The following is a 14,922-nucleotide window of genomic DNA, read 5'->3' on the forward strand; positions in this document are numbered from 1 at the left end:
AAAGGAGGGAAAACTTTCAAAAAGGCTAATTAGAACCTATAAATGTTTTCCTACAAAGGCATGAATGTGTAATTAACAAAGATCTAAAACAGGAATAAGAGAACATCAATTGGTACATTTTACTTTACAATTAAAATTCAATAAATCAAAATAACATGGTAGCAATGAAATGGATTTGACTGAATTATTGCCCAAAAAGCATTCTCTTCCCATTACACTTCTCTCATACAACATATCCAAGATCACAACTAATATAAAACACAAGGGTAATCTGTTAATTAAATTTATATGGACCTTCTCAAGGAAAATCTCAGTTTCTTAGGATCTCAGTAACTTTCCATATCCATGTGAGTTAAGAAATGGAATCTCCCTTACAACACGACACGTAGCTGGGTTGTTCCTGGTTGCTCGCCTGGCAAAGACGCCAGTCACTCCAAAGTACAGCTGTGATCAGTGTGAACACCACTTCCTTGGCCACCTGCTGCCAAGCTAGGGCACCAAGTAGGAGAGAATCTCTTTCTATTTGGGCAAAGCAAATAAAACTGGTATCTACCTAACTTTAGAGGGTCCCCTTGCAGGAAGAAGTTTTCAAGTACTCCCAGACCAGCACTAAATTGCTTGTGAGACCTCTAGCCAAGAGTACTGTAAAAGTCACTTAACACACACAGTCTACAGACTAAACATTTGGAACTGAGCTCTGGAAAACAGACTGCCTTTTACAGTAAATATGTACATTCTTCAAATAGCATCTTCACCCAGGTGGAGGGGTACCAACACAACATCCAACTGTAAATGTCCATATTCTCCTCGCTTACTCATGGTACTCTTACTTATCAGAGAGTAACAGCACACTTTCATAAATACAGATGCCTCAAGGGAATGGCCAATAGAGGACCTAGCCATTTCATGGCTACATCCAACTGGAAGTCTACTGCATCCATGAAAGAATTCTACTAATGGACAAGAACAACATAATAACCAGCAAAAACTTGATGGTCAAGATGCAACAACACCACAGTAGGTGTGCCATATTCTGATTCTTATTTACACACAGAAATGTCACCAAACACAGAAGGAAATAATAAACCAAATGACTGGAGCTTATCAAACAGGATAAAAAGAATGCCTTCACAGTCTTTAAATAAAAACGTATTTATTTACATGTGAGAGAAAATATATTCACCTTCACATTTAAAAAACCAGGAGTTTTTGGATAAGCACCAGTAAAATTCAAGATATGAGTTGTTTTATGAAGCCAGCCACGTTCTCTATCCACGCCTTTGAGACAATGACTCACCTTTATTTTTTTAAAATATGGGCAGCCAAAGGAAAGACTCACTTCTATAAAACTAATTGGCTCAAAGAGGATTAAATCCAAATTGTTCTAAGGTCTTTGTACTTAAAAATTTTCAAGAGCCACTAAATGAAATGCATTCAACTTATGCCAACACTGCTTCCCAAGATAAATACTATCTAATACTATCTAACAATTTAGTCCACTTTCTTAGCAATTTCTTGGTACCACTTTTTACCATCTTCTTTAACCTTAGCTTATTTCAAAGTTTTCCTTAAGTACTAACCTACACTTATATTTATACATTTGCTGTTTCCATATACAGTAATACCCAACCTATGGGTTGTTTGGTATTATAATATAATTAGGTAAGTTATTTATATATTATGTATTGCCAGTATATCAGCTTAATAATATTGTTATATAATAACCATAATTTGTCAAATGTATAGATATATTAGCACATATTTATCATATATATACAGATGTTATTATGATTAATACAAGTTTACTAAACTCACAGAATCCTTTTGTCATTGGGTATTTTCTCAATCAACAGACACTGAAAGAACTGTCACAATGTGGGAGCATATCAGATATCAGTAGGAGTTGGTTCTCATTCTCAAAAAGACTGCGAGAAGCACCATAACAGATTAAGCTTCCCTGCTACTAAGTGCAGTAAAGATTTTATTTGGTGACATCACAGGGCCACTGACTCATCAGATCCATGGATTTGAAGAAATTTACTCCAACTAGTATTTAACGATGTACATTCTGAGCATACACCTACCTTCATTCCAGAAATTAGTTGCCCAGTTCAGAACTAACTAAAGACACAGCTGGGCTGGGTGTGGTGGCTCACGCCTGTAATCCCAGCACTTTGGGAAGCCAAGGCGGGAGGATCGCTTGAAGCCAGGAGTTCGAGACCAGCCTGAGCAACATAATGAGACCCCATGTCTACAAAAAATTTGAAAAATTAGCCAGGTGCGGTGGCATGTACCTGTAGTTCTAGCTACTTCGAACACTGAGGCAGGAGAATCACTTGAGCCCATGAGTATGAGGTTGCAGTGAGCTACGGTGATGCCACTGCACTCTAGCCCAGGCAACAGATGAGACCCTACCCCCCAAAAAAAAAAAAAAAAAAAATACAGGCTGGGTGTGGCAGCTCAAGCCTGTAATTCCACCATTTTGGGAGGTCAAGGCAGGAAGATTGCTTTAAGCCAGGAGTTCAAGATCCCACATATACAAAAAAATTTGAAAAATCTAACCAGATGTGGTGGTACATGCCTGTAGTCCTAGCTACTCAAGAGGCTGAGGCAAGAAGATCCTATGAGCCCAGGAGTTCTAGGCTGCAGTGAGCTCTGACCATGCCACTGCACTCCAGCTTGGGTGACAGAGTGAGACCCTCTATTTGTGGGGGTGGGGAAGCTGGCGCACACACAGGCTCTGATGATGAGGTCACACATTTGGTCTAAATAAAGTTGTGTGGAGGGGTGTAATGCCACTAAAGAGCTCCGAGGTCACTACTGAGCAGTCTGACATTCAGGCTGATCCTGCACTGTCTAATATGGGAAGCCATTCACTACATGGGGCTACCAAGCACTCAAAATTTAACTCATCTTATTTGACATGTACTAGTGTAGACACATGCTGGATTTCTAAGACTTTGTATAAAAACATTTAAAATTACACTGGCTTTTATTATATTTCTAATGGAAAGCACTATAGAGAGCCATATGAAACCACTGATATTCAACATTTTTAACCTACTCAAATGGCAATTTTAACAAGGTTCAACCTAATTAATACTACAATTAGTATCTGAATGTCAGATGTCTCGTTCATGTGACATGATGCCAAGAATTACTAAAATGGGGCAGGCAAAATGCTATTTTACTCAAAAGCCAGTAATTTCTTGTAGTTTTGCTACTTTAGAGAACTCATCAACTCCTTCCTATTCTACAATACATACTGAGAAAACAGAACTTCACTTCTCAGAAGACGAAGTTTAAAACAAGCTAACTTGTCTCTAAATTATTCTTTGCCTGTCTCATACTTGCCAAGGAAATAATACACATAGTGTTTTATTTTAATAAAAGGGCCTTACAGGTAGTTAAGTCAAAAGATGCAAAAGAGCCTCAAAATATACAAGGACTAAAAAAGGACTGACAAAATCATTAAAACAAAACAACAGCAGTAAACTGAAGCAAGATTGCCATTAGTACTTAACAATGCTAGCTGAATGTACTCTTTCCAATTATTTATTCCAAGTAGGGAAATACCTGATTTTTCTCTATTAAAATAACTTTCAGCTGTTTGAATGCAGATCAAATGCATGCCCATGTTGACAGTAGACATTCTTTCTGAAAATGTGTGTGAATCTAGAAAAAATAGCACCCTGTCCCCAACCTGTCTTCTACCTAAACATGAAATGATTGTTCAGGTTGCCCCCAATCAACTGAAAAGATACAGTAAAGCCTAAGAAGACCTTCTGATAAAAACTGGTTACTAACACGGGTCAGATTAGTATGTACACAAGACTATTCCTCATAGAAAGACCCTTGGAAGCAGTGTCTACAGTTATGATGTGACCACCACATCTTATGATGGCTCTACAGAATTCTAGTTATAAATGCCATTCATTTATCTTCTCACCCTGCCAATCTCCACTGAGACAAGGAGGTTTTCCTACCTTCTCACCCACCCAAAGTTATTTTCCAGGGATATGAATCCCACATAAAGAGCACTTACCAATCACTCACGATGGTAACACACCAAACAGCATCAATATAAAAAAGGAACAAGAACAGAGTTTGAAACATACTTTTCTAGAGTGGCAAGCAGGGGATCTGGTTCTGTACTGTTCTGAATTTGTAACATCTGGTCTCTGCTCAGGCGAACAATCTCACAAAGTGACTGTGATGCATTTGAATGTCGCTAAAGGGAAAAAGTACAATTTTAACTATAAAATACATTAGAAGGCAAATTTATAATAAAAATGGAGGGGAAAATTGCTTAAGAAATAACAAATTCATATTGGCCACAAGCTTCAGTGAGCAAAAAGTCAAGTCTAAAAGAAATAACATCATGAGTATTTTATTCTGTCAAGCTAACGAGCTTTATAATATCGCACAGTTCAGATTACTATGTGTAGGGGGACATGATCAAAATTCTGACAAGGAAAAATTTCTACCATTGAATACTTGGAAAAAAAATATACAGGTTGAGTGTCCCAAATACAAAATTCTGAAATCCAAAATGCACCAAAATCTGAAACATGACACTCAAAGGAAATGCTCATTAGGGCATTTTGGATTTTTCAATTCAGATGCTCAGCAATATTAATGCAAATGTAAGAGGTATTCCAAAATTCAGAAAAAGGTGAAATCCAAAATATTTTTGGTTCCAAGCATTTCGGATAAGGGATACTCAACCAATATCCCCAAAATATACTTTCATCAGCACAGAAAGATGCACATACTTCTGTGGCTTAAAAAAATAAAATAAAAAGCAAATACAGCTTTCTGGAAGATACCAATGGGTAAGAAATATTACACCTTCTCTCAGTACATACTGTATTTACCTTACAGGAAAGCTCTAACATCACAGAGCCCAAATACATTATATTCTGTGGCACGTAAAACTAAGCATGATTGAAAGACTCAACACTGTTCTCCCAATACAGGTAGAACCACCATATTCCAGCTGAGATGGCAACACGCACTAGGATATCCAAGCCCACTGATTAGTCAGGGGCCTAATAATTCCCTAACAAATATAAACTGGTCAGTATAATTTTAACATGTAATCTATCACTTAATACAAAACAGAAGTATTAACAGGACTGTCCAAAAGGCAAAATTAACTTTCTTCTAACTCAAGTAGAGATGGTGCTGATGTCCACAATGCTTTCTGCTTCTCAAAAAACTTGCTGCAGAATTGGACTTCTCTTTTATCAATGTCTCCTGGGCCCTTCGGACAGGTCCTATAGAGCAATCCATTCCTATCCACTGAACAATCAAATTCTTCTGCTTAAGAACATGAACATAGTGAGGAGTAAGCTTCATTCATGGAAATTACTCCCTGTAAAGGGGGCCAGCCATGCTCCTGTCATGGCTCCACAGCCTGCCCTAGCCACGCTTTTACCAGGTGGGAAATGTGTTTCCATACCCACAGGAGGACTTACCGACTAGACTGGGGGCTCCTTCTAAGCAGGGGTTCTCACACTCCAGTACTCCCTAGCACCCAATCCATGTATACACTGGACATGTCAACTCTGGCAACAGTAACAAATATTGCAAGAGAGTACACACTGTGCTGTTCTAAGGAGGGATGAGGTAGAAGTGACAGCCCCTTTAATAAAGTTCAGGTACCAAAAGTTTTTTAAGGGACCAGAGTAAAAGGGGTTAGATCTACCGACACAGAAAATTTCCCTTCTGGCTCCATGCCTCTTCCTTTGTGCTGCTCACTCCTCCATCTAACCTGCAACCTGGAGGAATACAAGGAGGTCCCCCCAGACCCCTCAACACACTCTGAACTGCCCTTAAACCAATTCCTTTGTAGATATTAGGTTGAACCATATGGAACTGTCACGTCTGTAGGTAAAAATGATTGACTACTGGCAATTTCACATGGCTTGGCCTGATACTTAAGGTAGTGACCTTTTAGATCTCCTTAGAGAGACACACACCCACTGGTCCCGGCAGGCGTCCTCTCAGCACACAGCTCAATCTGCAAAGGAGGTGGTGTTAGAACAGGGCCTGTTTTTGCACATTTATGGAAATTTTCTGGGTATCAGCAGAATGTAATATTGTTTAGAAAACTGATAACTTCAAGAATAACAAATTATTGCTGTTCTGTCTTCTCTGATCATCTTCACATCTAATACAAGTATGCTCTGTGCCCAAATAAAGCTTTTTTTTCAATCAAGTTGACAAATCACACAAGAGAACTTACATCTTCTTCTTGCGATGGATGAACTATTTCCACAAGCCTCTGGATAATTTTCTCCTCATTTAACCACTGTAAAACACATTGTAGAAGTAATCATAGCAATGAGTGGCTCTTGTTCAAGCCCCAATGAAGATTAACATACTTGGAAATATCCATCACATTTTAAGTAGAATGTTACAGGTTTCTCTGGACTTTGAACACTACAGAAAATTAAAAGTCCCCCAAGGAAAATGCCAGTGAATATATTATTTTAACAGTGGCCAACAGTACCAACAAGTCCCCAAATTACAACACCCACAAACTAAAATGCTATACATCAGCTCCTCAGCTATGGGGTAACTCCCAGACATTCAGCACTAAACAGGTTTGTACTCTGGTTGGTAAGAAGGGGAGTGTAGGGATTAAGAAAGATGGAATTTGTATCATTTCTATAGAAGCATGTTTGTTCTGAGCTTCAGAAAGACTGAGAAGAGCAGTATTTAGTAGCAAGCCTCTGGGTTAAGAAAAAACACAGGATGAACAAAAAGGGACTTTTAGATTACAAAACCAAACTCACTGCAGGAAACATGGGGGCGGGTGTTTATCTGCCCTGTCATATGTTGGCAAAGAGCTATTATCACGACTATGGCAATCTCTTTTTAACCTATGTATGAAATGCTGCAGTGAATGAAAATATAAAGGGGATTAAAATGAGAACAAAAAATCAGCTGGCTGATTAGTTCCTGGGCAGTGAACTAATCTGTCCTTGACTCCTACTATCTACTGTCTATTCACACGCACCTGCATTCCAAGCCCATTCCTGGACTAATTCCCCCATGTGGCCCCTCAAAAGTAAGACATTTTGGAGTTTCTAACTAACCTTCCCCCAACCTATGCCTTTATTATCCACCTATCACTATTTCACTCCAGAAACACATTTATTCCTTTGGAAACATACATGCCCTAAAATTCAACCCAGAAGTGACCAAATGAATAAACTCATTCCAGCAAACCATTCCCTCATAATAATCTAAATATAAAGGTGACCTGGTCCTCAACAGTCTTACCCAGAATCCTCAAGCTCTTTTGAGAAGACTCACGTCCACCAAGGCACACCTAAAAGGAACTGGGCATCCCAATTTAAGGCCCCTAACCACAGGCAAGTTCCAGTACAGCTTCTAGGTACACTCGCAGCTGGTTTAGTCACAATGACTGTTGGTGCCTGGGTCATCTTGACAAATCCACCAGCCCTGACCCCGTCACACAAATGCCCTCCCAGCACACCTGCCCACCTCAGTGGAACATGCCCTGCCCTGCCCTTGGCACCACCTGACAGACCTTCCTTCTCACAGGCTCTCCTGTTTTTTCTTATGGTCCTTTAGCTCTTTAATTAAAATTAGCATTTTTAGCAAAACTCATTTCCAAAGAAATGAGTCAGTTCTAAGGTTCCAGAAGTGAGTATTAAAGATGGAATGGATTGAGGAATGGTTCTAGAAGGCAGAGAAGAGAAAGAAAAGGAGAGAAAAGACAGAAAACAAGAAGACAAAGCACAGACGAGAGTCCAGGAGAAACCTTATTTTCAGGTTACTTACACCCTCCTCTCTTCCCACCCAAATTCCATCTGAGACAGCTATCTATTCAAGAGAGACACATCCTAAAAATCACCATTTATCTAAATTTTAAACTATTTCCTTTTCAAAGTAAACTCCATTCTCCTCCTTATCCCATGCTCCCAGATGCCCATATAAGAGAGTTACTTCTGAAGCCTGAATCCCTAGAAATATAGATACCTCTCCATCCTGACTTTCAAAGATAGCCCTGCAGAGTGTGGCCGTCCTTTCAGAAAAGAAGTGTCATAGCATATTCAGGTGAGATTTAGAGGCCCTAGCCCTCTCGTTTCTGCTCTTACTACCAGACCCAGCTTTAAGACAAATCCTCAACACATTCTGCCTCACCATATCCACTAAAAACAAATCAGCAAAGCGGGAAAAACCTCTCACAACGAAACATCCCACACACCTAGGGATGTGCCCATCTGAAATCCTACTCCTGTAAAATCGGAATCTCTTCCTATCTTGAAACAATCTTTCTTCTCCACCCGCCTCCCTGCCTTGCAGACCATCCTCTGCTACCAATCCTAACCCCGTGGAACCCTTCCCAGCTCAGAGCAGCCTGGTGGGCTCGCAGGCCAGCACCCCAACGCCAGTCAGCAACAGATCAGAATTCTACTCACATTCAGCACATCTTGCCTGGGCTGTGGAGGCTCAATACATGTCAGGAGCCTGAGCAACAAATCCATGATAGCTGAAGTTCCTATATGCTTTATAATAAGGTCTACAAAATCACGTTTCTTCTTTAAGAAATCCACAATCTAGAGGAGAACAAATCAAAAACTGAGATACATGTAACTTGGGAATTATAAACTTTATAATGTTTTAAATCCTGACCCACCCCTCCCCTCCGGAATCCCACCACTACTTTAAGGTGAAGAATGGCAAAGGCTGAATTAGCAATGAGATGTCAAATTGGAGAGCCTGGCTCATAGTTAAAATATTCAAAAACCCCTTAGGGAAAAAACTCCCAAATTAGCATCTGTCCCCTAATACAAATACAACATAATGAATCTTTATTTCTATTTACTTTCATTATTAATTCTCTAAGAATGGGGATCAAAATTTTAAAGCGCCTATAAATAGCAAGAGAATATACCATTTTACAGTTTACGGACATAAAGCAAGTCCATTAGATTTTGCACTAAAGTGCACAATATTCAAAAATCCTAATTATACTCTAGCAAGTAAGAGTGAAAATAACATTCAAAACAAAGAATTCTACTTCAGTCAAAGTAACTAACTCACCTGGCTATACAAACACCACCTTTGAATTCGATTTCAGCAATTCACCTGATTAGATTAACACCAGACGGATGGCTGGTAGAAGAGGAGGCTGATAGCTACACTGAGGGAATATGAAAATAGTAACAGAAATCAGGACTCTGTCACTGGGTCTCTTCTGTACTGGAAGAAGAGGGGGACTACTCTGTCCTGTACAGCCCTGGGTGCCTTCTGCTTTCTGTGTGCATGTGTTATCTAGTCCAAGACCCTCCAGGAGTCCCAGGAGTGGCCAGTGTGGCAGCTGCTGTAGGAGGATCTCACTGAAGTTTCTCCAAAACCCCAGGAGGTGGGGACTGAATAACTCAAGGTTATAGATAAGGAAACCAAGGCTCAGATAGGCTAAGTATCTTCCAGAGCTAAAAAGTGGCTGCCCTACGATTTAAATGTGGATTTGTATGGCACAAAAGCCACAATACTTCAATTATTCCACATGAATTAAGTCCGCCAGCCAGAGATAAGAACTCAAATATACTTCTTACAATTAAGTATAAATACAAGATTAACCATCACACACTGCTTCTCTAGACAATGAGGTTAAACATTACAATATAAGCCCTCGAGATAAGACACATAATCTAATCACAATTGAGTCTCCATAATAGATTTTTAAAGGATAGTAAAGGAGAGAGGAGGAAGTCACTTGTGACCAAAACATTCCACAATTCAGTGGCAGAAACACTGGAACTGTAGCCCAAAGGCACAAACCCCAGCTCGTGCTGTGAACAGTGCAGCAAGGACAGCAAGGACCCATTCCATGGATGACACTGCTGAGGTGCTAAACACAGAAGATGCCCTACAACTGGACTTGTCTGAATTTTTGTTATCATTTGTGGTTGCACATATCCTAATAATATCACGTAACAGAAAACCTTTATTTACATGCACAATTCTCAAAGCAGAGAGAGGCCAGGTTTGACCTTTACCTGTAGCTAAAAGAGCAAGGGCTGTTGAATCCTCTTGCTGTCACTCAGTCCTGAATGGAGAAGTATTAATATAACAAGCACCAGGCCAATGGGGCTCTTGTCTCAGTGTTTAACTGGCACGTGCCATCATCTCTACGCAGATAGTACGTCTGACTTTGAGGTCCAATACAATCTGAGGTCAGAGCCCCAGAAAGTTTTAAGTGTATTCTCACTCTATCATATGTACACAGAAAATCACGGCTCACAAATTTGGGTTCCAACAGCACAGAAGTGAGGACAAAAGGCGCGATGAAGCCTAACATCTAGATAATGACTACAACCATCCCTGAGAAGGGTGATGCAATGGCTTGCACTCTCCTAAAATAGCTAGCAGCACTTTTATTTCTAAGCAGAAACCAGAAAAAAGAGACAATCTGCATTAGAATAATCATGATTTTGGGGATATTACCTAAGAGAAAAGAATCTTATTTCCAACACACTCAAGAAGGTTATCCTACTCAATTAAGAGCATGAAAGAATGACATTTCTTTCTAAAATAAAACATGTATCCACTTTGCTTTGGCACAGAACAGAACATACTGGGCCCAAAATAGCTCCAGTCCTTTCATGAGTGCTGATAGCAAGAATGGGTCAGCCAGAGCCTGTTTTCCACCATGAAGGATGCCAGGCCTGACTGGTTTGGCCACTTTCACCTCACATCATCACACCCTTGCTTGCTGCAATTCTGGCAAGTCTGTTATAAGTTTGTATTTGAGCACCTGAGGCTCTAGTTGTTCCTTGGGTGTCCAATTCCATAAAAGGACTATAATCTTCTCATAAGTAGATCCTTTTCCACACCAATATCCCATAGAGCAATGGTTCTCAAATTTTAGCATGCATCAGTTGGAAAGCTTGCTAAAAACACAGATTACTGGGCCCCGCCCCCAGAGTTTCTGATTCAGTAGGTCCGCGGGGGGACTCAAGAACTTGCATTTCTAACAAATTCTCAGGTGATACTGATCCAGTAGAGAATTAATTTCCCAAGTACATCTACATTAAGAATAAAAGAAAGGAGGAAAAAAAAAAAGGAGGAGGATGCTGTAACAGTAAGGTATGAATTTTTGTCAAGCACTACTAGATAGGAACAGCAGAGCTATCAATGTAAACAACGATTTATGCACCCAGATGTCTCAAGCTGGACATTTAAGTTTTGAATAGAATCACCATTTGTACAAACCAATCATCAATTACATTTGTGGAAAAGGCTTTTGGTTTAACATTCATTTGTAATTATCATGGGGGGGGACAAAACAAAGCAGTTGTTTGGTATCCAAAGAGTCACTAAGACTCTGTCACATGTTCAACTGCTTAGTTATGTGCCACAGTCCTATCTGCACAAATGAATGCCCAATATTCTCATGCTTCTAACTACTTGTCAAAAGAGGAAATCAATAAATATGCCAACAAAAAAGTATGCCAACAAATTAAGTGGGATTTGAGGAACTTAGAAAAGAATATGCCATGTTAGAAATACTAATTATTGTATCAGTATAAGTCAGCACTTAGATGTTTATGGTTTAAAATATACTCTCTTGTAGAACCTGAATTAAGGCAAACACTAAGGCAACACCACTACTGGGGGATCATCTCAGGGGGATGATCAGCCCTAATACTTACCTTTCGGAAAACAATATTTACCTGTTCTGGTTTTCTGCTGATAAGAATACTTAGCACCTTGCTGAAGAAACTGGCAAGTAGTGGGTTCAAAGGGGAATCGTTTAGGAGGAAGCTATACAATTTCATTAGCAAGGATTCATCTTCTCCCAGTCTATCATTCATCTGGGAGACATCAGAAGTGAGCAACTCACAAGATATATTTGGATACCTAGAAGAACAGGATACTTACATCATCATCTGTATTAACAGTTTAATCAAATAAAGTAAAACACAAATCAGAAAAGCTTCCTAAAATTTTGTGAAAACAACAAAATCATCTACTGGGAACTAGAAAATCATTTCAATCCATTGTATCCAATCTCTAGATTAAAATGAATTTTCTACTTTGTCTAAACAATTGTTTTTAAACCAAGCTTTAAGAACACATTTTCCCCAAAGAAACTACAGCATACCTAGGTGGAGGGAGCCAATGAGGCTACGCTGTGGGTGTGGCCTCCTCAGTGAGGGAAGCCACTGGAGGAATAAGCCATCAGGCCACAGCCATCAGCAGCCTACTCAGACATGGAAAGCAGCACAGCTTGCAAGACAACTGCAGGGGACACTGGTTTCCAGGAAATGCACACAGCACTGTAATTACTTAAGGCACGCTGTAGGTTCCTGGACTGGCCTTTATTTTCAGATGGGTTGTAAATGGTACTATAAAGGTGTTTGTGGGGTTTATCAAGTGTTCAGTCTACATGACATCTTAAGAATAAATATCCTCATTTATTGAAGAGGAGAACAGGACATCAGCCTGGGTTACCCGGGTGGGAAGCTATATACAAAAAAATGTGCTTTCCACATCAGCTGTCCAGTGTCTTCTGTAGATTAATAGAGACACAAAGTCATGGTCAGTCTTCACCATGGTCTCCCTCCTGTAGGATACAGGCCCACCAAAAGCAACATGACATCTGCTCTGGATGTATCCACAGCTTTAGAAATACCTGCACTCCCTAAGGCATGCTTGCCTCTGACAACCAGACTACTCTCTCTCTGAAAAACAGGCAGTAGATCCATTTTCTCCACTCACTTCTTTTACCACGATCTCTTTCTTGTCTGTTTTCAATAGCAACAATGGAGACACCAAGCCCACCCAGATGACACTCTTATATGGCCCACAGTTCACTTCTCTGCTCTTATATTCCTCCCTGTTGGGCGGCCAGGACCCGGAGCTCCAACTAGTCATCAGGAGTGGCAATCAAATGCCGATCAGGACAGGGAGGTGACAAAACAGCCAAAAGCAGCTGCATGACAAAAGGTGAAGACTGGGCTACAACGTGTAAGACACACCTGGAGGCATCCAAGGCAAGCGATCTGGCTGTTGCAATACCCCTGGCTCAAAGAGACACGGCAACATACCAGAAAGCCTTAGCCGCTGAGAGGGTCTAGTGTGAGGTCAGAAGACTGAACAGTACAAGAATGTCCCAGAATGAACCTTTATAGGAAGATGATGGAAAAGAAAGAAAATAGACCTGGCAGGTACGTGGGCAAGTAGGTCAAACAGCAGTCTTAGGTGTACAGCTCAAAGTCTCCCTCACTTTATGTAACACACAGCCTCAAAGATGCCATAATATAAACCCCTATACAGTAAGCATTATCCCAGGGGCAGGATGATGCAGTGGTTACAAGCGCAGCTACTGGAGTCACACTACCTAGGTTAAAATCCTGCCTCCACCACTTACAACCTATATAACCTTGGGAAAGTTACTTAACCTCTCTGGGCCTCAGTTTCCAAGTTGATAATATCAAGATAAGAGTCCTTAGCTTGTGGAGGAGGATAATACAAAAGGCTGGAAAGAGGGCCTAGTATAAAGTAAATAAGCGTTTAATAAATGACAGATGTATTTTATTTCCATAGCTGCTGTGGGGTGTTGGAAGGACACTATCCCCCAACTGTCCCAATTTGAAAACTACTGACAAATAAAGAATTAGCAAAAGGCAGCAGACTCAATTCTGGCTGTGAATCAAATGCATGAGTGTATTCTCCAAATTCTGACACAAAAAGTTCAGAGCCGGGCACAGGCAACTTTTCAATTTTTCACTTTCTGTAAGTGACTTGGAAGTATGATTTAACTCAAGAAGCATGAATAATGGGGCCTGGGCATTACACAAAAAGCTCAGAGTTCTGGTTCTAGACAGTCTGGGGCTACTCTCTTTCCCTCCCTCCTTAATATTCAACAAACTTCTGAAGCATCCAAAGATGTCCTCCATTTCAACCTCAGCAAGACCCCTCCTCCCCTATCCTGTGTTCCAACTTCCCTTCCTTTGTACTGAGAACACAGAGGCAACCAGAAGAGAACTCAGCCCTCCTGCACCACCAGCCACTGGGCCCTTCCTCCCCAATCCCATGGGAGTCGTCCTTGCTCCTGAGACCACCCTTCACGTGTCCGCTCGAAGGCGTTCCCTCCTGCGCACTGCTGCACGGCACACCCCTAGATGGCCTGCTCCCTCAGGCTGGCATCACCTCCCCTGGACCACATCATTCTCACCAGCGTATCAACAGACCATCATTTCTTCCACTGAGGACAAAAACGAAACCTCACACCTCTCCTGTGACTCCCTGTAGCTACCACTTCCTCTCTCTGCACCTGTTACAGGGAATTACGTGAAAGAATTGTCTCCGACCCCCTCTTCAAAGGTATTCCCAGCAGGCTTTCACCTCAGTCACTCCAAAGAACCTGCACCGATGGGGCCCAGGGTCTCCACACCGCAAATTCAGTGGTTTCTTGTGAGCAGCAGCCCTTAACCCACTGTACCCCTCTCCTTCCAGAAGCCCGTCTTCCCTTGGCTTTCAGGCAGCAGTTCCTCCAGGTTCGCCTCTTGTGTCTAGCTGTTCCTCGGGCTCTCTGTGGAACTGTGGGCCAGCCAAAGCTCACGCTCTCCACCTCCCATCTCTGAAGCTTTCTTTCACCTCCGTCAGAGCTCAGCCTCGTGGCTTTTCATGTCCTCTAGCCACCTGCTGCTACTCCTCATCACCACTTCATGCCAGGCATCTCAAACATGGTAAGCCCAAAACCAAATCCTAACCTTTGCCTCTGAAATCTATCATCCGTGCCATAAAGCCACCCTATCCTCTCAGCTGCTCAAGCCAAAACCCTTATCGTCATTCTTGACTTTTTCTCTCCCACTCCACACCTGTGAGAAAACCCCTTCAGGTCTAACTTCATCTAGTACCTCCGGAATC

General features: G+C 41.1%; 1 protein-coding gene across 4 annotated transcripts in view; it reads right to left on the reverse strand.

Annotated features, from left to right (window-relative positions):
• The window catches only part of PPP6R3 (protein phosphatase 6, regulatory subunit 3), a 183,351-nt gene that overhangs the window by 75,869 nt on the left and 92,560 nt on the right, over nt 1–14,922 (reverse strand). For all 4 annotated transcript variants that reach the window (XM_012665606.1, XM_012665607.1, XM_012665609.1 and 1 more), the window contains 4 exons: nt 11,721–11,907; nt 8,460–8,597; nt 6,251–6,316; nt 4,119–4,231 (listed from right to left, as the gene is read on the reverse strand). In XM_012665606.1, the coding sequence (XP_012521060.1) occupies nt 4,119–4,231; nt 6,251–6,316; nt 8,460–8,597; nt 11,721–11,907 (504 nt within the window). The remainder of the gene's footprint in view (nt 1–4,118; nt 4,232–6,250; nt 6,317–8,459; nt 8,598–11,720; nt 11,908–14,922) is intronic.

The sequence above is a fragment of the Propithecus coquereli genome, unplaced genomic scaffold (genome assembly GCF_000956105.1).
Source record: "Propithecus coquereli isolate 6110/MARCELLA unplaced genomic scaffold, Pcoq_1.0 Scaffold120, whole genome shotgun sequence".
NCBI classification, from domain to species: domain Eukaryota; kingdom Metazoa; phylum Chordata; class Mammalia; order Primates; family Indriidae; genus Propithecus; species Propithecus coquereli.